At 41.7% G+C, this 26,785-nt stretch overlaps 1 protein-coding gene across 1 annotated transcript in view; it reads right to left on the bottom strand.

Moving 5' to 3' along the window:
• The window catches only part of SKAP1 (src kinase associated phosphoprotein 1), a 269,687-nt gene extending 258,137 nt beyond the window's left edge, over positions 1 to 11,550 (bottom strand). The window contains exon 1 of the mRNA XM_019740642.2: positions 11,344 to 11,550. Within this exon, the coding sequence (XP_019596201.2) occupies positions 11,344 to 11,392 (49 nt within the window). The 5' untranslated portion in view covers positions 11,393 to 11,550. The remainder of the gene's footprint in view (positions 1 to 11,343) is intronic.
• Positions 11,551 to 26,785: the final 15,235 nt, after the last annotated feature.

Raw genomic sequence — 26,785 nt, 5'->3', positions numbered from 1 at the left:
AAAAAAATTTAAAACATTTATATAGGTATGGAATTAGTACTACCCATGTATAACGTGCATCCTTATTTTTCCCTCACAAATTTGGGCCAAAAAAGTGCACACTATACACGGCAAAATACAGTAATTTTTCTAACCTAATAATGGCAGGCTTTCTGTTGTCTTTTTTCATACCAAGTAAATAAAAGTATCATAATGGGGGGTAAACGACTTTCAGTTTGTATAAAACTTGTTTTAAACCTTGCATTAAACTTTTGATCTGTAATCAATTATAATACTTAAGGCATGTATTTTTTGCCTTTTTTAAAAGGGTAAACTTGTTGGCAAGGTTAAAATCACACCCACCAGCTTTGTTTTGGCTCACAGGAAGTTGTCAACATACGACAGAGAAATTTTCAGCATGTTCTGGTTCTAGTTTGCTTCAACCTGCTAATTGTTTCTGCCCCATGACCCAAGAAATGTGTCGTGTTTATGTTTTTAATTCTCCTCCTACCTCCTGTGTGTGTGTGTGTGTGGGGGGGGAATGACAATATCTATATACTCACAGTACAGGAAAAATAAAAACCAAAAATTAAAACACAGAGAGTACTTTAGATTAAGTTTTAACTAGTGGCCAGACTAAAAATCTAGGATTAACACGTCTGCAATCTTCATTTGGGAGTCTAAGAGTCTATCTTTGGCTGTGGAGTAAAAGGAACCCTCATACACTGTTGGTGGGAATGCAGACTGGTGCAGCCACTATGGAAGGCAGTGTGGAGGTTCCTCAAAAAAATTACGAATAGAATTACCATTTGACCCAGCAATCCCTCTCCTGGGTATCTACCCAAAAAATCTGAAAACATTTATACATAAAGACACGTGTGCTCCAATGTTCATTGCAGCTTTGTTTATGGTGACCAAGACATGGAAACAACCAAAATGTCCTTCAATAGATGAATGGATAAAGAAGTTGTGGTATATACACAATGGAATACTATTCGGCGGTAAGAAAAGATGATATAGGAACATTTGTGACAACATGGATGGATCTTGAGAATATAATGCTGAGCGAAGTAAGTCAGACAGAAAAAGCAGAGAACCATGTGATTTCACTGATATGTGGTATATAAACCAAAAACAACAAAAGAACAAGACAAACAAATGAGAAACAGAAACTCATAGACACAGACAATAGTTTAGTGGTTACCAGAGGGTAAGAGGGGGGTTGGTGGGAGATGAGGGTAAGGGGGATCAAATATATGGTGATGGAAGGAGAACTGACTCTGGATGGTTAACACACAATGGGATTTATAGATGATGTAATACAGAATAAATTGTACACCTGAAATCTATGTAATTTTACTAACAATTGTCACCCCAATAAATAAATAAAAAGAGTCTATCTTCAAGAAATATTTGCATATGTACACAAAAATGCACATACAGATGTGTTCCCTTCAGCACTGTGTAAATATAAAAAATTTGGAAACAACCTAAACATCCACCAATGGGAGAACAGTTAAATAAATTTTTAACTATTGTGCAGCAGTACACACACACACACACACACACACACAGTGATAGGTGGATTCACACGGAAAAGTATGCAACACTGCTCTGTTAAAAAAATCAAATTGTCCATGTATTTCTATGTTGTGCAACTATTCTACAATAATATATCCATGAGTTACTTTTGTATTTGATAATAAAATACATGGACCAGAACGTCCACCAGGATGTCTAAAAATAAAAAGACTGCAATACCAAGTGTTGGTGAGGATATGGAGCAACTGAAGCACACGTACGTTGCTGGTGGGACTGTAAAATAGGTACATTCACTTTGAAAAACTGTTGATAGTTTATAATACAATTAAATATATGCCTACTCTATGACCCAGTAATTCTACTCCTAGATGTTTATTCAAGAAAAATGAGCGCTCATGTTCACAAAACAAGCATGCTCATAGCAGCTGTATTCATGATAACCGAAAACTGAAAAACTCAATGTCCATCAGCAAAAGCATGGATGATAAATAAATTGTGGGATAGTCACACAATGCAATACTACTTAGCAAAAAAGATGAGATAAAACTGAGACACACAACCACATGGATAACTCTCACCATTGCATTGAGGACACACACAAAAGAGATCATACGGCTTGTATGAAGTTCCAGGACTAGACAGGAAATTCTCTCGGGTGATGGTAACATTTATGTCTTGATCTGGGTGGTAGTCACGCAGGTATGTACATATATTAAAGTCATCCTGTTGTAACATTTAAGATTGGTGCATTTTATATACCTGAAAAGTACTGAGAAGGAAGGAAGAAAAGAAGAAAGGGAGGGAGGGAGGGATGAAGGGAGGGAGGAGACAGGGAATAATGGATGAAAAGGTTCACAAAAGAAGTTATCAGAAAGGAAAACTATTTTAAAGGGAGCGTGATTTTAAGGAGGTTTATTACAATGCAGTTAAGAGAGATTTTCTGTAGCTAAGTACCCCAGTATACTTCTCATACTAGATTTATAACATACAGCACTTTAATTCCAATTCAACTACAATATTGATTTTAAGTAAGTATGAATATGTGTCACTGGATTCATTTTAGTAAAGCTCCGATTATATGAATAAAAATTTCACTATAAGATACTAATATTAGAATGTCAGAAGGACAGAAGGAGGCCCTAGATGAGAATTTAAGTAATTCATAAATGATTTTATCAAAGCCATCAGCCTTCAGGAAAGCTTGCTCTCTGGATGCTAAGACCTGTTCTTGAGCCCACATCTGTCTTATCTTCCATGAAAAGCTGAATAGTAAAATTAAACAGTGAAACTCAAAGACTCTAAACCTGAAAAGCCATCTGTTATAATCACCTAACCTATAATGCAGTACTGACAAACCGGAAAAGCAAGCAATGAACTTGGAAACACAGGGGAAATAAATATGAATAAATGTAGCAGAAATTATAGGATTTCTGTAGGGTGTAATGGTTTATAACATGAAAAAATTTGATCTATAATAGTTTTGTCAATATATTAAAATTCTCAGATGATGGTACAACTTGAAATTTACCTTATTTTTCCTATATTTCAAATGATTAAAAATTGGTTAAGTATTACACTTACATAATGAGGTAAAAATGTTATTATCTTAATAGCTAGCACTAGAATTCCTCTTAGGGAGAAACTGTCATTATTTGCCAAAGTATCTTGTTTCTGTATGTGTGGGTGTTGGTGGGAACCTAAGCAACTAAACAGATACATAAACTGCCTTTTCATGTGGCAAGGAAAAAAAATTTTTTAAATTTACTTTGCTCCAGATAGAATAAAGGGAGAAAGTGTCAGTGAGAAGGCATAACGCTGGGAATCACACCATGTAAAGGGCCAGAGGGCACTCTCTGATGACTAGAGTAGCAAAAAGGGCGTTTAGGAATAGGGAGGTCTAATATTCAGATTGAAATCATTTGCATTATCACAATGTAAACCCCTCCTCCTTCGCCCTGCACCCTCTGAATGTCCAGTGATGTCTTCTATACTCACAGGGACTTCATAAGGGGAGGCTTTTACGGAAATTGAGGACAAGGCTATATCTAGGCCACAGTTTCTCAACCTTGGCGCAACTGACATTTCGGGCTGCATAATTCTTTGCTGTGGGGACTGCACTATAGGAAGTTTAGCAGCATCCCTGGCCTCTTCCCACTAGATGCCAGTAGCACCCTCCCTAGTTGTAATGATGAAAAAATGTCTCCATATGCTGCCAAAAGTCCCCTGAGAAACAAAATTACCCCAGTTGGGAATCACCTGTTTACGTCTATACTACCCAGGACAAAGAGAGCATGTGTCCAAACCGAGGAGCCTAGAAGGAACGCTCCTTGAGAATTACCCAGATCTTGAGGAGATGTTTGAGGTTCCTTGGAGAGCAGATATTACCTAGAATTCAAAAGGCCTGGGCAGCCCACCTAACGTCTAGGCTATACCCACAATCAAGCTCAAATATTTCTACCAACTTTTTTTAAACTAGCAAACAAAAAAGGAGAAAAGGAAGAGTAAACCTTGCATTTTTTTCAACTGAGAGTTATATAAAAATACTATTTTTACATGCAAAGATAAGGAACATATTATCTTTCCTAAGTTAGCCATGAAGCTAACTTCTTTTGTCCTTCCTCCATAAAATTTCTCCTAGAAATAATCACTGGACTCTGATCTAAGGACAGAAGGAAATGGAGGAGACCTTGAAAGAACTCCTACAAACCTCCCCCAATTCAGAGAAGCAAGGATGAACAACCAACACAAAAGGCCATGTCTGGAAGCTACAAAGAGAGATCAATAGGCCTTCCTCAAAGAAAATATATCTTTTAATTTTATTTACCAAATGCTTAATGGTGTTTACCACATTCCAGATAAATTATTTTCAAATATTTACTCCTGTATTCATCATATCAATTCTGAGACAGGTAATATTATTATCTCTATTTTACAGATAAGCACATTGAGACCCAAAGTCAAATAGGTAGTAAGAAAAGTGGCCGAGTAGGATTTGAATCTAGGCAAATTTAACACAAAGAAAATATACAGGACCTATGAGAAAACGCTAACGTCCAAAAAGAAAAGACCATCTTGGAGAACGAAAGAAAAATGCCTCCCTCTAAAGTAGATTTATTAAAGAACAGAAACATTCAGAAAATTTCTACTCATATTCTCAACAACATCCAAAAAGTCACTATATCTATAAGCCAAAGCTTTATAGAAGTAATGAAAAGAAACAATGAATGATGAGGAAACAATACATGGAAAATTTAAAAAAATAAATAAATGCTGACTTAAAACTATAATGAAGTCAGTGACAGATGAGACAATAAAAGATGAAACTTGGGCAGCCAGATGGCTCAGTTGGTTAGAAAGTGAGCTCTCAACAACAAGGTTGCTGGTTTGATTCCCACGTGGAATGGTGGGCTGTGCCCCCTGCAACTAAAGATTGAAAAGGGCGACTGGACTTGGGGCTGAGCTGCGCCCTCCACAACTAGATTGAAGGACAGCCACTTGGAGCTGATGGGCCCTGGAGAAGCATACTGTTCCCCAATATTCCCCAATAAAAATTAAAAAATAAAAAAGAGATGAAACAGAGAGAGTAAATCCAGCATTGTTTATGTATATAAACCCCAGTATGACAGAATAAAACAGATGGAGCAGAAGCAATGATAATAGAAAAAAAATTTCCCCAAGTTAAAGAAGGACCTGAGTCTGTAGATCAAAATGATTCACTATATACCAGGCAAAATTATTAAATAGTGTTAAGACCTTGACACTAACTAGTGCCATGTTTGAGAGAAAAAGAAAAATATCCTATGAACATCTAGGCAGGAGGTGGGAGGAATGGGTTATAAAAGAAATATATCAGGCTGGCATCAGACTTCTCCACAAAACTGAAGAAGATAGTAGAAGAATTTCTAGAGGTTGAGTTTGGAAGGAAGAAGAAGGAAGGGGGAAAGTGTGACCCTAGAACCTCATGCGTACAGCTAAGTTTATATGAAACTAGATAGACACATACTTAACCCTGCAGGGCTCAGTAAGTGTAGTATCAAAGTACCCTTCCTAAGAAATTCACTCAGCATTATACTCTAGGTTGTCACCTACTATGGCTTTATGTACCATTCACAACTGTAGCCACTCTGGCTACTGGGTAGCTGAAATGTAGCTAGTACAATTGAGGAACTGAATTTTTTCTTTTATTTAATGTTAGTTAATTTAAACACCCACATGCGGCTACTGACGACTACTATATTAGCATAGTCCAAATATCTAAGAGAGTCAATAGGGTTTAAGCATGAAAAAGCCATGATACAAAAAGTAAGCAATGAACAAGTTAAACAGGACAAAAATATTATTATAAGGATGATTTTAAAATATTATGCAAATGTTAATAATTTTTGTAATATAATATACATAATAAAAACATTAGTAATTCTCTGAGTCTAAAAATCTCAGATTATATTAGCAATTTCACATTTCACACTGGAGGAAACAGCCAAAAGATATTTACTCTTAATGTTGCTAAGGACATGTTTTTATTTGTTTTGGTATTTTTAAGCCATAAGGGTAAAACTACTAGTGGAATAAAACCAGGATGTATAACTTCTAAATCACTTAAAAGAAAAAAAATACATGATCTAAGAAAATCTTCAGGAGACAAAAGCAAATGAAACACTGTAAGTGGAAAAATCAGTATATAAAACTATATACACAATATGTCCTAACTTTTAAAGTATGTACATATAATAAAAACTGAAAGAAATACATGAAAATTTGACAATTGTTGACTATCGGTCACTGTATATCATTGTGTGTTTTCTAAATAATCTACAATGAGCATTATTACTTTTATAATCAGAAAGATCTAACATAAAAAAGAAATAGAAGTATGGTCATAAGTCACGTCTCAGAATTCAACTGGTCAGTTACCCCCCCTATATAGAAGACCATCCACTATTTAAAATTAAGCAAAAACGTGCAGCCAAAATACAAGCCACAAAGGCCACACCTAAAGGTTTGGGTACCATGTTCATCAAAACAGTCCTTCATACGTTCTTTTACACGTATCATAATTCCAACAAACTTGATTATTTAATGTTCCAGTAGCACTGGGAATACAGATACACTGAGAGCAGTGCAAAGTGATAAGTTGGGCCTAACAGTAGGAAAAAGTGACAAAAATATAAAACAGACATAGACATTCACAAAGCAGTCCAGGTGCAATTATTGCAGAAACATCCCTAAACAGGATTTTAATTTTATTTACCAAAGTTAATAGTGTTTCATAATTCCAGATACTATTCTAAGTTCTTTTCAAATATTTAGTCCTTTATTTATAATATAAATAGTAGTATTATCTCCATTTTACAGATGAGCAAACTGTAAAGTATGATAGACTTTGTCATACTTTCGTAAAGTACGATAACAGATATTCACTACAACAACTCTGAGTTAAAGTGTTCAAGGGAGATCCCTTTGAACACTGACTGACTGGTTAAGAAGATGAGAAAAACTCCTAACGCATTTTAGAAAAAAAATTGGTCACAAATGTTTATAATAAAAAAGTTAGGGACCGGCCCGGTGGCTCAGGCGGTTAGAGCTCCATGCTCCTAACTCCGAAGGCTGCCGGTTCGATTCCCACATGGGCCAGTGGGCTCTCAACCACAAGGTTGTCAGTTCAATTCCTCCAGTCCCACAAGGGATGGTGGGCTGCGCCCCCTGCAACTAGTCATAGCAACTGGACCTGGAGCTGAGCTGCGCCCTCCACAACTAAGACTGAAAGGACAACAACTTGACTTGGAAGAAAGCCCTGGAAGTACACACTGTTCCCTAATAAAGTCCTGTTCCCCTTCCCCAATAAAATCTTTTTTTAAAAAAAGTGACATTAGATCAACTAGTATAAAAATACACTAAATTGAAATATTTAAAAAAAAAAAAAAAAGTTAGAGTGCTTATGGAGAATATCCTCGGTTATCCAGAGCAGTTACTCCTGCGAGTTCCATAGAGTTGGCGGTTTACTACATTAAAAGGATTTTACGGTTGGCTGCATCGACCAATACAAATCTGGAGAACAATCTGGAAGGAAATGATTAATGACCATTCTTTCCAAGGAAGTTTAAAAATAAGTAACCATAGGTACATCAGAATCAGCATTAACACAGCAATTGCTACGAAATGCAGCTGGGTTGTGGAGGTTATTTTGGCTTTAATCCATATTCTGAGCAGGACTTAGGTACCTTGCAGGTAGTTGGGCCCTATCAACTATCAGGGTAAAGACAATAGGCCCCATTCCTTCACACAGGACACACTGTGAGCCAAAGAAATATTTATTCTCCCTCCTTCCTACTTGTCTCCTGTGCTTCTGACTTCAAATGCAGGACTAGAAAGACAAGGAAGAAACTGATTGTGTTTATATCTGTGGAACAAAGATTATGCAAACTGCCAGCACTCCATTGTTTTTATTTTCATCATGGTTATCACAAAACAAAAACAAAAAGATAGCCTCTACATCTGAAGCCTGATTATTTGAAAACAGCCCTGAATATTTCCTCCTATTTCAATAATGCAGTAAATGCCCTTCATTTTACTTATCTATAAGGTACTTATTTGCTGATACAGACTAGTTACTATTTCTATTTGAGAGCTTGACAGTCTATCTGAGGAAGCTGTTTCCTGAGTTATACTAGAAGTCTCTCACTGCTTTAACACTTGCCAAAAATCCAAGAAAGGATATATTTTTTTTAATTCCACACATACACCTCCAGGGCTAACAAGAGAAAAATATAATCACAATCTTGGTTAATGGCCCTTTAGCACCCTGACCTCTCCAAGCTTCTATTTGTCTTTTGTTTGTTCCTTTTTCTTTAAAATAACCTTCCTGGTTGTTTTTTCCTGATTACAAAATCATTACTTGGCCATTGTCACAATTCAAAAAACACAAAGATATATGAAATATAATTAATAATCTCTCTCTTCCACCCTCTCACTCCCCTCCCAAGGAAACCAATGTTAACAGCTTAGTGTATATTCTTTCTTTCTTCTTCCTAGGATTGCACAAACATTTTTCAGACAAAAATGGGATGTTATATATATTATCGTACACCTTGTTTTTTAGTCTTAAAAATATGTTGTGGATACTTTCTAAGCCTATCCATCACATCTTTTTTAATGGCTGCAAAATATTCCATAAGATGAATAATTCATTCATAGCATTGCCCCACCTTTTCCAACTCACGGATATTAAGGATGGATCTTTATATATGCTTCGTGTCCTTTAATTTCAGTAACACAGATTCCTAGAAGTGGAGTTTCTGGGTTGAATGAAATATTTTGAAATGTCTGAAATTTTATCCTCAAACAAAATTAATTTTAGACCAGAATTTCTGCTCCCTTCTTCATTATGCAAAATTTTGGCATAAACCTTTCACAATCTTTTGCATATTTTATTTTTTAAAGCACACCCATTATGTAGAAAACACCCGTCACTTATGCCCATGTAGTTATAAATAAATAAATGCTTAAGTTATGGCTGTGATGGCCAACATTAAATCACTGTGCAAATGCTTATGCCTTGGTTTATGAAAACAGTAATTCATTGTGGAAACTCCACCCCCACAGCCATGTGGCAGCACTAAAGTGACAACCCTCTCACCCTGTAACTCCCTCCACTGAGTGATGATATAGAGATCAGGACCTACATATTTTCTAATTGTCAACAGTCAACCTTAAAAAGTATGTGAGGGGAGAAACAAGTAAACAGCAACATACGCTAAATTGAAAGCAATTGTGGATTTCTAATATCCACAATTTGTAGTACAATGAGTAATTCTGCTAGTCTATGCCAGAGACAGTGTTCCATAAAAACCAAAGCCTATAACCAATATGTTGCTATGATTACATGAACCTTTCAGAAACATATTTTTCAAACATTTTTCAATAGAATTATTGGTTGAATCCCACCTTTACATTTTTTTCTCTGTTTCAGATTCACACTCTAATTGCAAACTTTTTTTAAAGGCCTTAAAGAAATACATAAACTAATGAAGCTCCTTAAAATTTAATCTCAGACTCTTCCATATATTCTAAAGACCAGAGCACCAACAGAGATTGTTAAAACACAGCAAGTTTGATACAGAAGTATGTGACATGCAATTAATCTCCATTCATACCCTGCTCTACTTGTCAGCAAACAAAGGTTCTGCTTTAGAAGGAGATCTGAAGACTTCAATTAAAAACAGTCAGCTAACAAGAAAATAATCTAAGCTAAAGGAAGGTGGCAGGTGCAGAAATGAGTTGTTTACCAAAGTGTCAGTTTTGAACAATAAAGAACTGCACATCAAAAATGTTGAAGGAGAGGATTTCATTGCAAGTCTCTGAAAATGAAAAGGAATTTTCTACAGAGGCTGCACACAAAACAGAAGTGTAGTTTAACGAGCTTGTAAAATAGGTTTCCTCTCATCAAATGACAGATACCAATAAAAAGAATCACTTTGTATCTTTAAATGCAAGGGCAGAATTAAACTTTTTGCAACAGTTCCTTCTCTCCTGGAAACCACACTTAACAGCCTCTCTACACAATGAATATTGAATCAACAGCAGAGGGAAGGCTGGATGGTTTCTTCTCAGATACCCAGATGATGTTCTTTTAACCTGCAGACACTTCTCTGCTCTGAAATTTTACATTTACTCGGGTCATATAAGTAAAACAGATTTTGGAAAGTTCACCTCAAAAGAAATATCTAGTTGACAGCTTTTACACAGAAACAATCCTGAATGGAAACAATGCTGCAAACAGAGACTAAAAGGACTTGCCAAATATTTGATTAGGAGGCATTTTTACCAAGATAACAAAGTAATGGAGATACAAAACCAATTAAATCCAGAGAAACTGAAAAAATTACTGCTTGCCAAAAGTATGACCTGCCCAAAGCAGGCCATCCGTTAAATACATGTCAAAAATGTCACTGACATGCCAAAAGGCTTAGTTCTGAGTTTCCTCTCGGGACCCTTATGGCAGCACAGATTCCAGGCCTCTGTCTTTTCAAGAAGGTCAGTTACAGGAAAACAGGTTACTTTCACCAAATAAAAAGTGTGAACTGAGCAGATGCTATTGCCCATTAGTACAAGTCTCTTTGGAGTGTTAGGAAGACATGTTGTGTGTGAGTGAGTATGGCCTTCACCGCATAGGCACTCGAGTTTGCAGGTGAACACACCAGTGGGGCACTTCTAGAACAAGCAAAAATGGGATACTGAGGGTCAGCCTGCCCTGGGTGGATAATGAGCCCCCAGAAGACTGCAGGCTGGTAGAGAGGGAAGCCAGGGGTTTTGGCGCTGACAAAAACTCATTAACCCCCAAGCCTTGGCCACAGGATCCCATGAGCCACTCACAATCCCCTTGAGGGCCTCAGGGAGCTCTAAGCAAGAGGGTGAGGGTCTTCTGTGAGAGATGGTGAGTGTCCTGGGTTGGGAGGGAGGAGGGTACAAACGGACAGGCCTGAGGGAATCATCCTAAGGAAAAAGAGACAGATTAAAGGCCAGGCCAGGTGGCATGGAGGGGGGACCACGAACCTGGCCTGCAGTTGTTCAGAAGCCTGGGAGGCTAAGCGGGGCCGTGGCGACGCCTTGAGAAAAAAGAAAGTGTGGCACTGAGGGGAGTGCAAGAGCCCCTGAGTTAGGAGGATGCAAATCTGGCTTTGCAGGGTTGAGGACTCTAAAAGCCTTGAGGTTCTAGAAGGTGGTGAGTGATGAAAAGAAAGCCCAGCCTTGGGAGGCGCTGGCGTCTCCTTTCCTGCCCTCAGCTCAGCACTGGAGGGACTTCCCGGAGGGCCAGGGCGTTACCTGCCAGGAGCCAACGGATCTCCTCAGGGAGGACGGCGGCGGCCTGCATTTGGTGGGGCGGAGGGGAGGCCGAGTGTGTGGCAGGAGAGCGGCCGTGAAGGCCTGGTGCAGGGGCCGGCGGACGGACGGGAAGGCGGTGGGCGGCACGGCGAAGGCACCTGTACCTCTGTCGCCACAGCCGGGGACGCCGTGGGGCTGAGCCGCAGGGCGGGGCTGCGCTCAGGAAGTGGCGCGCTCGCGGGCGGGGGGCACCCCGGACAGAGGCGGGGGCTGGGGGGGGGTGCCCAGGCGCGGGTGGGGGGGGCGACGCGGAGACACCTGTTCGCGGTGCACACGCCATTCCCGCAGGCGCCCTGAGGGAGAAAGATGGGGGGGCGCCACACCAGGCAGGGCCCCAGCGGTGCCGCTCTAGACCTCCCACCAAAGCAAAAGACTAAACGCGACTCCAGGGAACCTTGTCTCTTGGAGACTTCGCATCCTAAGCACTGAACAATTGGCCTCAAGGGGCAGGTGTAAAAGCCACGGTGGTGCCCCAGAAGGGGCGTGGGGGACAGAATCCGAGGTCCCCGCCAAGCCGAGCAGCACTCAGTTCCGGATCCAGTTCGCACATCCACACCCAGAAACCAGCACAGAACATTCGCTGTTTCAGGCAAACCAGGATGTTTAACGGGAATGACCGTAAGTCCCAAGACATACTAAAAGTCACAAACATTTGGGAGAATCAGAGCCATGGACACAGGAAACCAAAGTCTCGCTTCCTCTCTACGGCTGAAAGGATGTGAGGAAAAGAAGAGGTGACCTGGGGAGAAAGCTGAGGGAGGGGGAACTGAGCCCCATCCATCTAAGAACTGACAAAGGGAGGAAAGTGAAGAACAAGATCACAGATGAGGGTTCTCTCCCTCATTCACAGAGCAGGTGTCCATGTCCTGGTGTGATACTACTGTAATATTGCAAGATGTCATCACCATTGGGCAAAACTGGGTAAACAGGATGGCTCGGTGTCATTTCTCCTAAGTTCTGTGAATATGCTGTTATCTCAAAATAGACTTTATTTTTTTTAAAAAAAAGTACAATGGGCCAAGTGCCATGAAAAAGGTATAAAGTGCCACAGGCTATAAAAGGAGGGAATCAGATATAAGAAAAGAAGGGAAGTGTCGTGTATGTGTGTTGAATGGCATTTGAGATGGGCTCTGAACACCACAGACTTGAAGAGGCAGAAAGACTTTCCAGGTGGAAGAACCCAGAGTAAGTAAAGGTGGAAAAGCCTCCTCCTGCTTGAGGAACAGTTAATAACCCTCTTTTACTGGATGGTATAGGGAAATTACAGTTGTCAAGAAAAATGGAAGCTCTAATGTGAAGGGACTTGGAAGTCAGAGTTAGGATTTTGACTGACATCAATTGAGTGGGCACTAGGGAGCCACTGACAAATTTTGAGCCAGGGAGCGCCCTAACCTCAGTCCCTGTGTTATGTGTGATCTCCCACATCTCACTTCACCTCTATCTTTTTCCTTCTTTGTGAAAAGTGGAGTTTCTGTTCTCAGACTCTACGTACAGAATATGTGGGAAGGATTGGGAGTGGTAAGAGAGAGGACACAGGGAAGATGGGTGAAGTGGTTTTTACAGCAGCCTCAGGGGAAATAGTGATGAACGAAACCACGGATATGGGAGAGGAGCAGCAAAGAGAAATTGTCCAGAAAGATACATGGTGGCAGTGCCTGCTTCCTGGCATAGTTTCCCCTCCAGAGATACAGTCTCAAGGTTGGAGGCTGGATCCTTTACCAGGTGCAGTGGCTTTGAGCCATCTTTACATGTCTGCACCCTGAGATCTGAAGAGATATGGTGTGGTGCCTTGGTTTCAGGGTCACATGACGCACGCATAAGTTGTAGCATATTGGGGTGGGGGCAGAGGGACAGAGGCTGGTAGGAGTCTCTCGGGAATCTAGCTCCTGCAATTCCTCCTTCTTGCTGTGGGAAAGTTAGCGATGGGAAGGCTGCCTCCTCCAGGCTTCAGAGCAAATACCAGGTAGGTCCCTGCTGGGGCATTTTTACCACACTCACTGCTCCTTCTATAAAATTGTAGCTGCTCTGGAATCATTTTTGAGTACTTCTGACATGTGTTTAAAAAGCAAGAGAGGATATATTGGAACTTCCTGGACTATCATTGCAATTTTTCTCTAAACCTAAAACTATTCTAAAAAACAGCAGGGGAAACAAAGTCCTTCCTATATGTAATGCCAGCACTTTTCCTTGATTTCCCTCTCAGCAATAGAAGTAAATTTGACAACCTCCCCCTCTTCTTCAAGGATATTTGTCAGATGCTAAAATAGGTTACAAGCTAATGAGTTGCTTGATAGGAGCGATAAACCCAGGTAATTGCACACCTCCTAGGCCTCACTACCTGTCATAGCTTACTGATACTGAGGGATGCGGCATAAACTTGTGGAGCAGGTATTCTACATCCATTTTAGGTTTTAGAGGTAGAGGGAGGGGCAGTGTTGGGTAGTGTGCAGGGGGTGACTGGCAGATTCCAATACGGCATTGTCATGTTGCATCAAGGTTCCTCATTGCAGAGAGAAACCTGCCTCCACACATGAGCGCAACCCCTTCTTAATCATCTGAGGACCCTGGTTCAGCAGTCAGCCTCACTCCTAATGACATTCTGTTAAATGGACAAATTCCTTTGAAGCCTTGTCTTTCTTTGAAATCCAATTTCGAAGGAAGCCAAATCTGATTGGGGGTAGCCATGGAAACCACACAGAGGAGTCTTAGAGGAGGTAGAAAGAGGCAAGGCAAAAACGTGATAGTCAAGAGTCCTTTAGTGCTCTGTCGGAAATATCAAAGGGATCTGGAGAGGTTGGCAGCAGACGAGTCCCTGCCCGGGTCCTGTTCTGTGTGGCTGGGTACCATGTGGCTGTCATGAAAGTAAGCAGCCAGCTGTCTCTGCACACAGGCAAGGGGATGGAGCAGAATACACAAATCCCAGGTCTGTCTGCTTCCCTCTTCTTCCCCTCCCCCCAGCCCCAATTCCAGTAACATCTTAGCATCCCCTTCTTAGCTGCCTGGCCCTTAAAGGCAAACAACAAATGAATGACAAGGTTAAAATACAAGGCCCTCGCAGATAAGAGGTCCTCTGGAGCAGAGGCCATGAAATTAAGCTGGAATTCCTTGTAATTAGATAAGATAAGGGTATCTAAAGAGATGCAAAGCAGGCAGGAATGGAGTCCCGCAGCACAACATGCAGAAAATATACCTCCTGGCCTCCCGGGGCCCCTCACACATTGTCAGCAGACAGAAGACACAGAAAACAGGGCCCATGCCAGCCTCTGGGCTGCTTGGAGTTGCCATCTACATGTTCTCATGCCAGGTGGGCACTCACTAAATATGCATCCATTGGGTATCCAGAGGGCTTAATCAGGAAGCAACAAAAGCATCTGGCACCCAGAATGGCATGGGGTGGGAACAACTGCAAGCAAAGCAGGGGCCGGCTGGCATTGCTCTGTCCTGGACGAAATGGGTCTGGAGAGGAGACTGCAGCGGGCAGGCTCTTGGGCTTTATTCCGAGCTGGCTATTGATCCCTAGATGCTGGGTCACGACATGCGGTGGAGCTGACGTCTGCCCTTTGGATGTGTGGCCACTGCCTCTCAGCCCCTCAGTCCCAGCCCCATCAACCGGGTTTATTGACTCTTTTATTGACGATGTTGGGGCCTAATGAGGACAAGAGCTGCACACTTCATTAAGGGCTGTGGAAAGAGAGATGATGCATCCTGCCAGTGCCAAGTACCAGGCTCACTGCAGCTTTGCAAGGCCCCAGAAACCGGGCCTCATGCCACCTGAGGGAGAGGAGATGAACGCGAGATGCTCAGTTGGGCACATCACTTCAGTGGCTTTAAATTGCAGGTTTCCACAGCTTGCCAGAAGCCTTGCTCTTACTAATTAGCTAAACTTTCAACTTAGAAGGGTCCTATTATACATACACTCACATAAATGCACTTCGATGTTCTCTCCCTTCCAGATCACACTCCTAGATTCTCTGCACTAATACAACAAAATGAGCAGGTTCTCATATTATATTAAGGACTATTCCCAAAGCAGGTTCTCTATAAAGCACAGGCTCAGAACAGAACAAGGACTATTAAAACTCAAATCTTCAAGGTGATCAAATTCAAGATGAGGAACAGACCCAGTGTTCTGCTCAGGGGGCCACCCAGCTCACCAAGGGCTGCACTGGCAGTAGAATCCTGGTTCTCTAACACTGGTCCAAAGCTCTTGTAGAACTGAACACCGGAGATGGATAATTACAGCCCAGGGATCACTGAGCAGCTCTGTGAAGCAATCCTGTTGGTCCCCCTCCATCTAAATAGTAACATCTCTTTCTTTGTGCTTTATCTTATCTTTTTATCAGTTCCCTTATTATTTTCCCCTGTATTCCTTAGTCACTTTTTTTTTTTGTATCTTCTTTGCCTATCCCTTAGACCACATTAGACATCCCCCATGGGCACTGCTGGGCCCAGCAGAGGCCCTGAAGACCAAAGAGGTTGCTGACTCTGACATTCTCTGCCTTTGATTGGTTCTCTTGGGAATCTGAAGGGGAGGGGTTGACATGCAGAATGTGTCAGCTGTAGCCAGATGAGGCTGTGCACTCCAAGCGAGGTGTGGGGCCGTCTATGGGGTTAAGCTGCACAGGAAGCAGGTGAGGTCAAGGCGGATTTTACAGGCTAGATATTCGCAGACATGATAACTTTGGAAGACTATACAAAAGGAATAACCATTTCTTTGGGGGTGCTTAAGGAGATTAAAGGTAAATAATAGAAGGATAGCAATTTTCTAAGGTTGAAATGGCTTTCTTTGGTTTCCTTTCATCTGTTTTTCCAAAGGTAAAAGTTTAAGCTCCCTAAGCCCCTTCCTTTATTTCTGCCTTTTCTTTTCCCTCCCTTTTTCTACAGGTCTTAGAATTCAGAGTTGAGGCAAGGGGATTAAGTTGAGAGAAGGGGCAGTTACTTAGAATCTGACAGAAAGGTCTGGCCTGCATGGCACACATGCACACATGCTTTAGAGGAAAACTCACATTTAGAGGAGCTGATATAATCTGATCAGAATCACCAATAGTCACAAATACCAACAGAAGCACTACCTGGGTTCAGACATAACACCAGCAATGGCTGATTGTTTCAATGCAAGAAAGTGGGTAAAAATACCTTTCCCCTAATGGACATCCTCTATGAAACTACATTTAGGTCCCCCAAATATGTTCTTTCCTTGTCTTCAGAATTGTGCCAGTGTCCATTTTGGTGTTTTCTTTTCTAAATGTCTGTTCCCAGATATCCTTGTGCTTTGCTTCCAGCAGCATTTTCTATCAGCATAAACCATACTCTCTTTTATATACAATATAGCACTTAGTTCATGTTGCATTGCTTTCAGGCTTTACTTTTCCTTCTCTTCTAAAGGACGAATTGTCCCTCCTCTCATTCTTCCATTGGAATTCATAATCCCACTCTCTTCCACCATCCTTTAGATCTTTAATCTCACATTCTTTTTTTTAATCTTCAGTCTTCCCTTCTGTTTGCTAACATTCTTGGTCTCCTCTATCCCAAAAACAAAGCAAAACATACAAACAAAAACCTTCCTTCAATCCCACTACCTTCTCCAAATCTCATCCTTTCTTCTCCTTCCTTTCCCCCATCAGGTCTCATGTCTTTTCTCTGATCCTTCTCCCTGCCTGCCTGTCTTTACGTCATTAAAGTGACTCTCTCCCAAGGGCATCAACGCCCTCCTTCCTTCTCAAATCTTCTCAGTCTTTACCAACCTTTCTGCAGCACTGAGTGCCATTGGCCACTTGCTCTTGCTTTAAGCTCCCTGCTAGTTTGTCACTGTCCTATCCTGGTCTTCTTCCTGTCCTCTTAATTATTACCTGGCTTTCTTCATTTCAATTTCTAGTCTCAGGTACTCACCAGAGTCTCACATTTGCCTTTCTCCTCCCTCTCATTTCTCTCCTTGCTCTCTGAGTCCCCACTGGTTTCATCTCCCACAACTCCAACTTTCCCCTTCATGCAGATTACTTTTCTAATTTATACCTCTGTCCCACACTTCCATCTGAATAGCTGAACAATTTCATCACCTTGTTATTTCCTCTACCCTTTCCTTTTAATGGCAACAAAACTCAGTGAAAAGGGCATGAGTTTATGCATCAAAAAGATGTGGGTCCCAATTCTGGCTCAGCCACCTACCAGCTCTAAGACTCTGGGCAGAGCTCTATGAGCCTCAGTTTCCTCATCTATAAATTGGAGATTATAATCCCTACCTTACAGGGTAGTTGTAAGGCTTAAGTAAGGCATACGCATACAGTATATGGTATGTGCTCAATAAATTATAAGAGTTATAAAGGAATTGCTGTTCTCCAGTAATACAAACTTAAAATGAGGGACTCATCTTTGACCCTTTCTCATCCTCATTCCAAACATTCGACAATCCTATCAGTCTTACCTCCTGATAATGGTTTTTGAATTCTTACCCTTCTTTGTATTGTGTTACCTCTTTGGTTCTCATTATCTCTGTTGAGAAGTGATATTGAAATGGCTTCCAATCCAGCCTCCAGCATCCAATCTTCCCACCATCCCACACAACCCCTCCCTCAAGTTCCAGAATTCACATCCCAAAGCATGGTCCTGACCCCACCAAAGAGGTGACAGAAAAAAAGAAAAAAAAAGGTGATATAGTGGCCCTAAAATCAGACAGTCCTGTACTCAAATATGCCGCTTGCCTGCTGCAGACTTGGGTGAGCTACTTATTGTCTCTATACCTCAATTTCCTCCTCTGTAAAATGGCAATACTAACATGGTTTTCAAGATTGTGAGGATTCAGAGCAAATATACAAGGTACAAGTTCTGACAATTAAGTTTGCGAACGCATCCTAGAAAAAGTGCTACATACCTCATTGCTGAATATCACTATGGTCACCTTCGAAGTCCTCCCCTTGGGAAGCTATGCACCAATGTCAGCACCTAGTTCACCCTTCAAAGCAATTTTGGAACTCTTTCTAGAATGGCCATCAGAGCTCTCGTCGTATTATCCTTGATGTCCTGAATGTCATCAAAATGTCTTCCTTTCAATATTTCCTTTATCTTCGGGTAAAGAAAGAAGTCATTGGGGGCCAGATCAGGTGAGTAGGGAGGGTGCTCCAATACACTTATTTGTTTACTGGCTAAAAACTCCCTCACTGACAGTGCTGTGTGAGCTGGTGCATTGTTGTGATGCAAGAGCCATGAATTGTTGACGAAAAGTTCAGGTCGTCTAACTTTTTCACGCAGCCTTTTCAGCACTTCCAAATAGTAAACTTGGTTAGCTGTTTGTCCAGTTGGTACAAACTCATAACAAATAATCCCTCTGATATCAAAAAAGGTTAGCAACATCATTGCAACAAGTTCACAAACTTAATTGTCAGACCTTGTATATCATGTCTATAACTGCCCGCAGCATGGTATGATGCTTCATAGACGTTAGCTATTGTTATTATCTCTGCATCCCTGCAACAACTAGCATCTGGGAGTGCTCAATAACTATACATACGGAGTTATCCATAATCTCTCCCTTCATCCTCCTTGCTCAATAAAGCTATATCTGAGGAAGGACTGGTCAAGATATGGGTGTCATTGGTCGTCAAGGATGAGAGTTTTTCCTCCTTATGAAACTAACTTGCCTTTAAAGAGGTGGAAAGAGTAGCCTCGTCTTCCTTGGTACCAGGCTCTAACACATTGGGATAATCAGCCTGCAGATTCTCCTTTCCCACCTCCAAAGAGTTCCTCCCAGCCCTATCTATTCTGGAATACTTGCAGTGTTCTCCAGGCCACATGGGGAATCTGGAAGGCATGAAATCGTAACTCCTCTTTTCACTCATTGTGGCAGAAACCAAGTTTTTCTATACACACAGGCTCCAGAAGGCTGATTATATCGCAGGAGTCAGTAGCCTCTTTAGCCTGGAGGGCCGCCAGTGGGTTAAGCTCTACAGAAAGCAGCCAGGGGAGGAAGGTGCCAGGGAGGAGTGATGGCCCAGGGATAAGGCAAGCGAGAAAGGAAAAGAAGAAAGTGAATGAGACACCAGATGAAAAAGTGAAGCAATGGAAAGAAAACATAAGGAGAAAATAAAGAGGTGTCCATAGTTTGGAGGATTAGAAACTAAATCAAATAGATCCACTCCATTTCCCAAGTTGTAATTTCAGGATATACCATGTTCCAACCCAAGGACATTGAGAAGCTTCAGAGAGTAGCTGTAAATTTCCAAAGAAAAGTGTGTTGTGGAGAGTCAAGCCGTTATTATCTGCTGCGATACTTTTTAGCATATGCACTACCCACACAATGGCATGTCTTATTGAGCAATATGTGATATTCCGCATCATAGGACTATCGATGCAGAATTTTCCTTTTCAGAGCTCAATATTCCAATCCAAGCCTGTTGCATCACATCATTGAGGCCATCCACTTAATGACAAGTTGTAAGATGCATATTGCAGAATAGTCATGTTCATTTTATACTCACAGTGCTTAAAATCTCCTCTAAACAGCCTCTGCTCCCAGCCTATTAAGGTGCCTGTGTTATCTACACTCCATTCAATGGTGTGGAAATAATTGTCTTGAGACTAAAGAAAAAATTGATGGTCACAAGCTGAGTCAGCACTTGTGTTCTTTTCTTACTCTGTTGAATCAGGTGTTATTTACCTCTTCCAACACCTGGGACTCCTGATAAGTCACTCCCCTGGTAGCTTTTTCCAGGACAGTGCTGTGGGGTCTTTGGAAGAAACAGGGATCCTTCATAAACTGTATTGTTATCAACGCAATTCACACAGCTACCAGATGTGCAAAATCAAAACCACCAAAGGCACTCAGGCAGAGGGGGCTCCTCCAGCTCCATCTGGCCGCTTTGAAATATGCTCACAAGTCAGAGAAGGTATCAGAGAAAGACAGGGCTCCACTCAACACCAAGCTCATATGAAGAGTCTTGTATTCTGACAAAATTGGGGTGATTTTTGATTCCCCCATATCTACAATCCCAGCACCTCCACCCCAGAGCTTTTCTTCCTGCAAACCTGGCTCTACTAAAAAAGCCTGCCTGTTAGAGACAGGAGGGCCCTTTTCTCCATCTCTTTCCCTTTCTCTTATCTCTGGGATGAAGCACCAGGATGCAGGCTGGTGAAGGAGAGCGATTGCCCCTGGCAGCTGATAGTTCAGCAACAGGGCCTGCGACTTTGCCTTTAAATATCAACCACACACAGACAACAACCTGGCAGCATGAGAGGTTTCCATGGTGACAGAATGCAGGCCATGACCTCTGTAAATGTAATCAGAGCACTGGGATTGGTATGTGAGACAGGTTTAATTTCTCCTCTGGTGGAAGCTCTGTGGTCCAGGCCATACATAGGCTTCATATGTTGACAGACAACCTGTTATCTTCCCCAGGGCAGCTCTGCATATGACAACTCCCTCTGCCCCAGAGCTGCTTCCTCCACCGTCTGAGCAGGCTGCAGGACATAAAAGGTTACTGGGGACTGGGACAGCAGTCATATCAATACCTGGCATCCCTGCCCAATGTCCTCAGGAGGTGAAACCATCCCTTATACAAGGAGCAGCTGTGGCATGGTCCAATGAGGGCCAGACTAAGCACTCAGAAGATTGGCTGAGGTTTTTATCTCTGTTCTGCCAACAACAGTGTGACCTTGGACAAGTCATTTAACCTCCAACTTTCAACATTTTTGCACCCCGGGAAAAGTTGCCTGGGGAAAAGAAAGCTGAAGGCTTCCAAAGTCCCAAGGAGAAGATGATACTCAATTATGCTTAATGGGGGTTGATTCTGTAACTCCCAGTGGAATGTGTCCCAGGAAGTGAGTTTTCTATCTCACCAGTGCTAGTCACTGGGCTCTCTAACCCTAATTCCACAGTGGTCAACAAAGAGTGCAGGATTGCCACTGAGAGCCTCGGCAGGACTTCCTCACCTCTCTCCTGATTTAGAAACAAAACCAGGATGCAATTTTTTCTGAGATGGCAGAGAGTAGGAGACCAGAGCTTTGCACTAAACTGACGGGAAACAGAGGCTCAGAGAGAAATGTAGCAACATCAAAGGAGGAACCACAACCTTTTTCCTTGAACTCCACTCAGCCTCAGCAAAGAGCTGCTCTGGCCATTTCGATGCTGGCATCCTCTGATTCCATTTGCCAATTCACATGAGACACTGGCAGACTTCAGTTACCAGTCACACTGCTTCTCTGATTTCTTTCATCGTTCCAGCTCCAAAATAATAACGTTGGGGCTAAGAAGAGCTACATGGGGCTGTACGACATATTTTACTTCCCAAAGGCAGCTGGCTCATAAGAGTCCCCTTTTGGAATGCTAACAAAGCATCTCAGAATTTCAGAACTGGAAGGGATTGTAGAAACCCCATAACTTACGGGGGGGTGGGGAACTGAGGCCCAAACTGGAGGAGTAATGAGCCTGAGTTACAGTAAATTAACGGCAGAACCACAAGGGTGTCAGGGCCCCACTTTGCTCAGCTGAGTACTAATTCACCTCCTGGATGCTTTTGAACCTCAAACTGAATCAGAGGGGAAGTGGGGGAGGATTCAAAAGTGGTTGCTGAACATTAGAATCAGGAAATGGTGATTTGGCTGAACCTACAGATAATAGCATTACCACTTCCTGTGTTAGCTGCTGCTAAAGGAGGGAAGATGGGGGAAGATTCCAGAGAAGATAATGTGGTAGCTAAGTGACAGTACTGTGGGCTTCCACACAATTGTCTCCACCCAATCCACACTGCTTCTCTTAGGCCACTGAGGGGAGCATGAATCTGTTGGTTGAGGGGGTTCATTTCTTGGTGTCTAACAGAACCATAAAATCAAAGAGTAATGGAGTTTATAGGAACTCCAAGAGGATACCTAGTTTGGCATCATGTCTTCTGGTAACTAAACCATCTAGGACAGGTAATTTGATTGTCTTTCCTTTTTGTTAAAGGACCCAGTTCCTCTACTGCAAATGAGGACATAAGATTCGTTCCAGCTCTCACATCCAGAATTCCATGATCTCTAAAAGTGAAGATTTCTCAACCTTTTTCCAACATCACTTTTCAGTGTTTCATGACACAAGTGGTAATGTACACCTTGTAAGTAGCTCAACAAAGCTTGCCCCAAGTTAGTATCATCTGTGTGGCAAACACCAAGGGTATGTTCATCTCCCAGTGGTTACAATGGACTTCAGAACAGAATTGACACATGCAGCGGCTCTCCTAGTGTTTTAAGAAGGAAGAGGAGGAAACCTGTTACTCATGTCATTCCTAGTTGTTAATATTCCAGCTAATATTAGTAGGCTAGCTCAAGCCAAGGCAGTCATGTTGTTTGGAGTCAAGTTTACAGGTTTAGTCCTCAGTGGAACCATCAACTTCACAAGAAAAAGAAAAAGGAAACAAAACACAACAAAACATTTCTGTTCCTTGGAACTTCTATTCACCGTAACTGCAAAATGGCCTTGGGTATTCTTTTAGTCACAAAGGGAACCAGGAATGCCAGTATGGATTCGTTGTTTTGTTCATTCATTCAACATTTATTAAGCCCCTTCTATGTTCAAAGCACCAAGACACAAATATGTGGAGACAATATGGCTGCCCCCAAGAAACATGACCTGGTAGTTGTTGAATATTCCCCTTCTCATAATTGGACCCAAATATGTGACCTACAATATTAATATCATCTTTATGCCGAATGACAGTATGATATCAAAATATTTGCCTATTTAATGCATCAGTATTTATTAAGTGCCCAAAGATGTGTAGTGCCAAAACAGAGGCCCCCAAATAAATGCTCAATTAATGTTTCATGTGGACCACAGGATGCAAGCTAAGGTCTATCCTGTACAGAGCCAGGATGGGCAACTAACCTCATGGTGTGGTTTGAGAAATGTTGTAAAGCCATCTGTCCCCAAATATCTTCCCAACTCTGATGTGCTATAATGCTTGAAATTCTTGCCGTGAGGGCCTTAACTTTGAGTAAGGTATTGTCTCCTGCAAATCTGAGTGAAAAGGAGCATATTCCATCAATTTCATTTCAGCAGACATGAACTGAATACCTGGTAGGTGCCAGGAACAGTGTCAGGTAATAAAAATGCATGAATAAATAAGACATGAATTACCTGGCAGGGCTAACATGTTGCTACGTTCTCACTCTTTATCCCATTAGTACTCATCAGTTTATGAGATTAGTAGCTGTCCTGAAGGGACTGATATAAGACACAGGCAGGTAAATTTTGATAGGACATGAAAGCTGGAAATGTCTGGGACACTGAGCATTATGTAGGAGAATTCAGGCCTGGGTGAATTTTAAAATCAACTTGAGGGACTGGGTACCAAGGAAAGATGGAGAACAAAAGGGATCTGGAAGCAAGGAACTCTTATTTCAGCATTTTTTTCCCCTAGGAGATCTGATCATTGCTGTCTAGAATCTTCCCATCTTTGGGCAACCTCACTAAATTCCTGACTCAGATCTGGGCTTCCTCAGTAGCTTCTCTTAGTGCTAATAAAAGTTTTAGTGTGGTCTCCCAAGTACTATGAGGTGAGATCAATTTAACAATTTGTCCCAAAATCCATTGGATCAATAACTTCATCTCTCAAACACAATTATCTCAGTCTTCTTTCTCCTTTCTTGTGTCTTTCTGATATTGCCAGGGTTATTTCACAGATTTGCATTACTTCTTTTGGACCATTTGACTCTTGTGTTTGTTCTCTTGGCTCATTTTGAAAGCACCTACTTTTGCTATGCTGCCCACGAGGTGTGCCATCACTTATACTTTACCTGACAGAGACTTCAGTACCCCTAGGGGCTGGGCCAGGAGGGCTTAAGTACCACCACATGCTGCCTTCTACTCAAATTTGTCATTGAGTCTTGTCCATCTGCAGATTTCATCTGTACTATTGTAATTTTCTTTCTCTCAACAGTCTCGTCTTTCTAACAACCTGGAATATTTAAGGACCCCTTGTACAAGTATTAATCAAAATTCTCCTGACTGTAAGAGACAGAAACCCAAATCAAATAATCTTGGGCAAAAAGGAAAATGAATTGTCACCAAGATTCCAAGGAAGGGTTAAATAATTGAACATGGAAGGGCAGGAATATATAGTTAGGCCTTAAGTACAAGTAGTCCTGGATTCCACTGTTTCTTAGGCCGTAAGGCAGGTTCTTACTGAACAGACCTGGGTTAGTTGTAGTCCTGGAGGCAGTGTCACGTAAGAACACAACTCCTACAGATACCAAATGGGTGGAAATACGGAAGAGAAGACATTCTTAGACAACACAGATTGCTGTTTCTAGAAGTGGTTAGGGTTGCTAAACAGGAAAAGTAATCTATCCATCATACCACCTATTCTTCAGATCTGCCTGTATATGCCTGAATCACTATAGAAAAGGTTCCAATTCTCTCTCACAGGACTTCTGGGTCCTTGAAAATCAGCGATGTGGTCAGATAGGGAGTTGAGATCTTTTTTTTTTTTTTTTTTTTTTATACTGCAAGATGCTATAAAATACATTTATTAAAAATACATGCATGTAAATTAGGGAGTTGAGATCTTTACACCACTTAATGGACCTTTAGTTCTGCCTGACTAGGACTCTTATACTAGGTGTTATAATTTTGGTTGTGAAATATGTTGGGTAGACACAAATTCCACAGAGATAAAAGCTCACCCCCTTCTTGGCCAACCCTTCCCCTCCCCTTCCTTTGATCTTTCCTAGGTCAGTAAATGGCACCATGGATAATCCAATTGCCCAACCTGGAAACCTGGGAGTCATCCTTCGTTTCTCCTTCTCCCTCTGCCAAGTCTACCTATCTTTAAAACTATCCACTTTTCTCCAGCCCCACTGCCACCATCCTGGTCCAAGCCACCATTACCTCTCCCCTTGCAGCCCTTTAGTCTTATATCCCAACAACCCATTTTCCACCTTATAGCCAGTGATATCTTTTTTTAAAAAAATATCTTCTCATGCCCCTCTCCTAATAAAAACTTTAGTAGCTTCCTAATCTTATGTTACCAATACTCTTCATGGTTTCAAGCATTCACTGGCGGTCTTGGAGCATATGCCCTGTGGATAAGGGAATTGATATACTCTCTGTCATCTTTAGTAGCAGATTTCTTTCAGTTACTCAAATGAGCAACACCTTCTCCCAGTTTCATTTTTTTCAAATGTGCTGTTCCCTGTCTCTGCAACACTCTTCTCCCACTCTTCATTCAGCTAATCCCTACAAGCTGTCTGAGGGTCCAGACCCTTCTTGTTTACCACTGTATCCCTAGCACCTCAACAAATATTTACTGAAGAAGTGCTACAAGGTAAGTCTGATGGGGGATTTTCATATTTTTTATTTTGAAATCATTGCAAACTTACAGAAAAGTTACAAGAGTACCTAGAACTCTTACATACCTTTTATGTAGATTAATCAATTGTTAACTTTTGACCATATTTGCTTTATTATTTTCTATTTATGTAAATTTACATATTTTTTCTGAATCATTTGAGACTAAGCTGCAGACATCATATGACTTTTCCCCTAAATAGTTAAGTATTATTTCTTAAGAATGAGGATATTCCCTTAAATAACAGCCAGTATAGTTATCAAAATGAGGAAAGTTAACAAAGATACATGAGTTCGAATTCTACTTTTTAAAAAGAGAAGTAGAAAGCACTGGGGAAAGGTGGCGGTTCAGGATTAAGTGCCTGCGTTCACAGGGTCACTTCTCTTTTTTCCTCTGTCTCTTTGCCCTTGTTCAGGGGTTTGTTCAAAAACTGAAAATTGGGTTCAGGAAAGCAGTGCCTTGCTGGTTACTCTCTGTTGGTCCCTCTGTGCCTCCCACTTGCTCCAATAATTTCTCTGCACCCACGTCCATCTATTATCTCACCCATTGTCCAACGGGAGTCTGGGAGCCTCCTGAGCAGGATGGCTTTGTTCCACAAGGTCCCAGAGAGAGTAGGAAGCGCAGTACACCGGAAGTGGAAGACAGAAGGAGAGGTGAGGCACAGGAAATGGGAAGATGGCTCCCAGGACCCATAATCATACCTGGGCATTTCAGAGTCTCAGAGAAGGGAAGAAGACAAGCTCTGGGGGGAGAGTAAGATTTGCACACCTTGGGTCCTGGGACCTTCCTGCTCAGCTGAGTGGAATACCAAACGAGGGTGTCTCGGAGCTGCACTTCACCTCAGCCAGGCAATCGACAGGAGAAGCAGCGAGCGAGACCGACAGACTGTCACTGGCAAAATGAACTGTCACCTCCCATTTTTCAGAGGCACGGCGGGATGAATTGCAGCCTTGAACCGTGCGGCCCGCTGCTGATTGAGTTCCGCTGTCTTAGAACCCCTTCGAACAAGGCGAGTTCATTTCAGACTGACGTCCCACCGCTTATCAATTTAGGACCCAGTAAAATTA

The sequence above is a fragment of the Rhinolophus sinicus genome, linkage group LG15 (assembly GCF_036562045.2).
Source record: "Rhinolophus sinicus isolate RSC01 linkage group LG15, ASM3656204v1, whole genome shotgun sequence".
Lineage (NCBI taxonomy): Eukaryota > Metazoa > Chordata > Mammalia > Chiroptera > Rhinolophidae > Rhinolophus > Rhinolophus sinicus.
The sequence above is the reverse complement of the archived record's forward strand: the minus strand, read 5'-3'. Positions and strand labels throughout refer to the sequence as shown.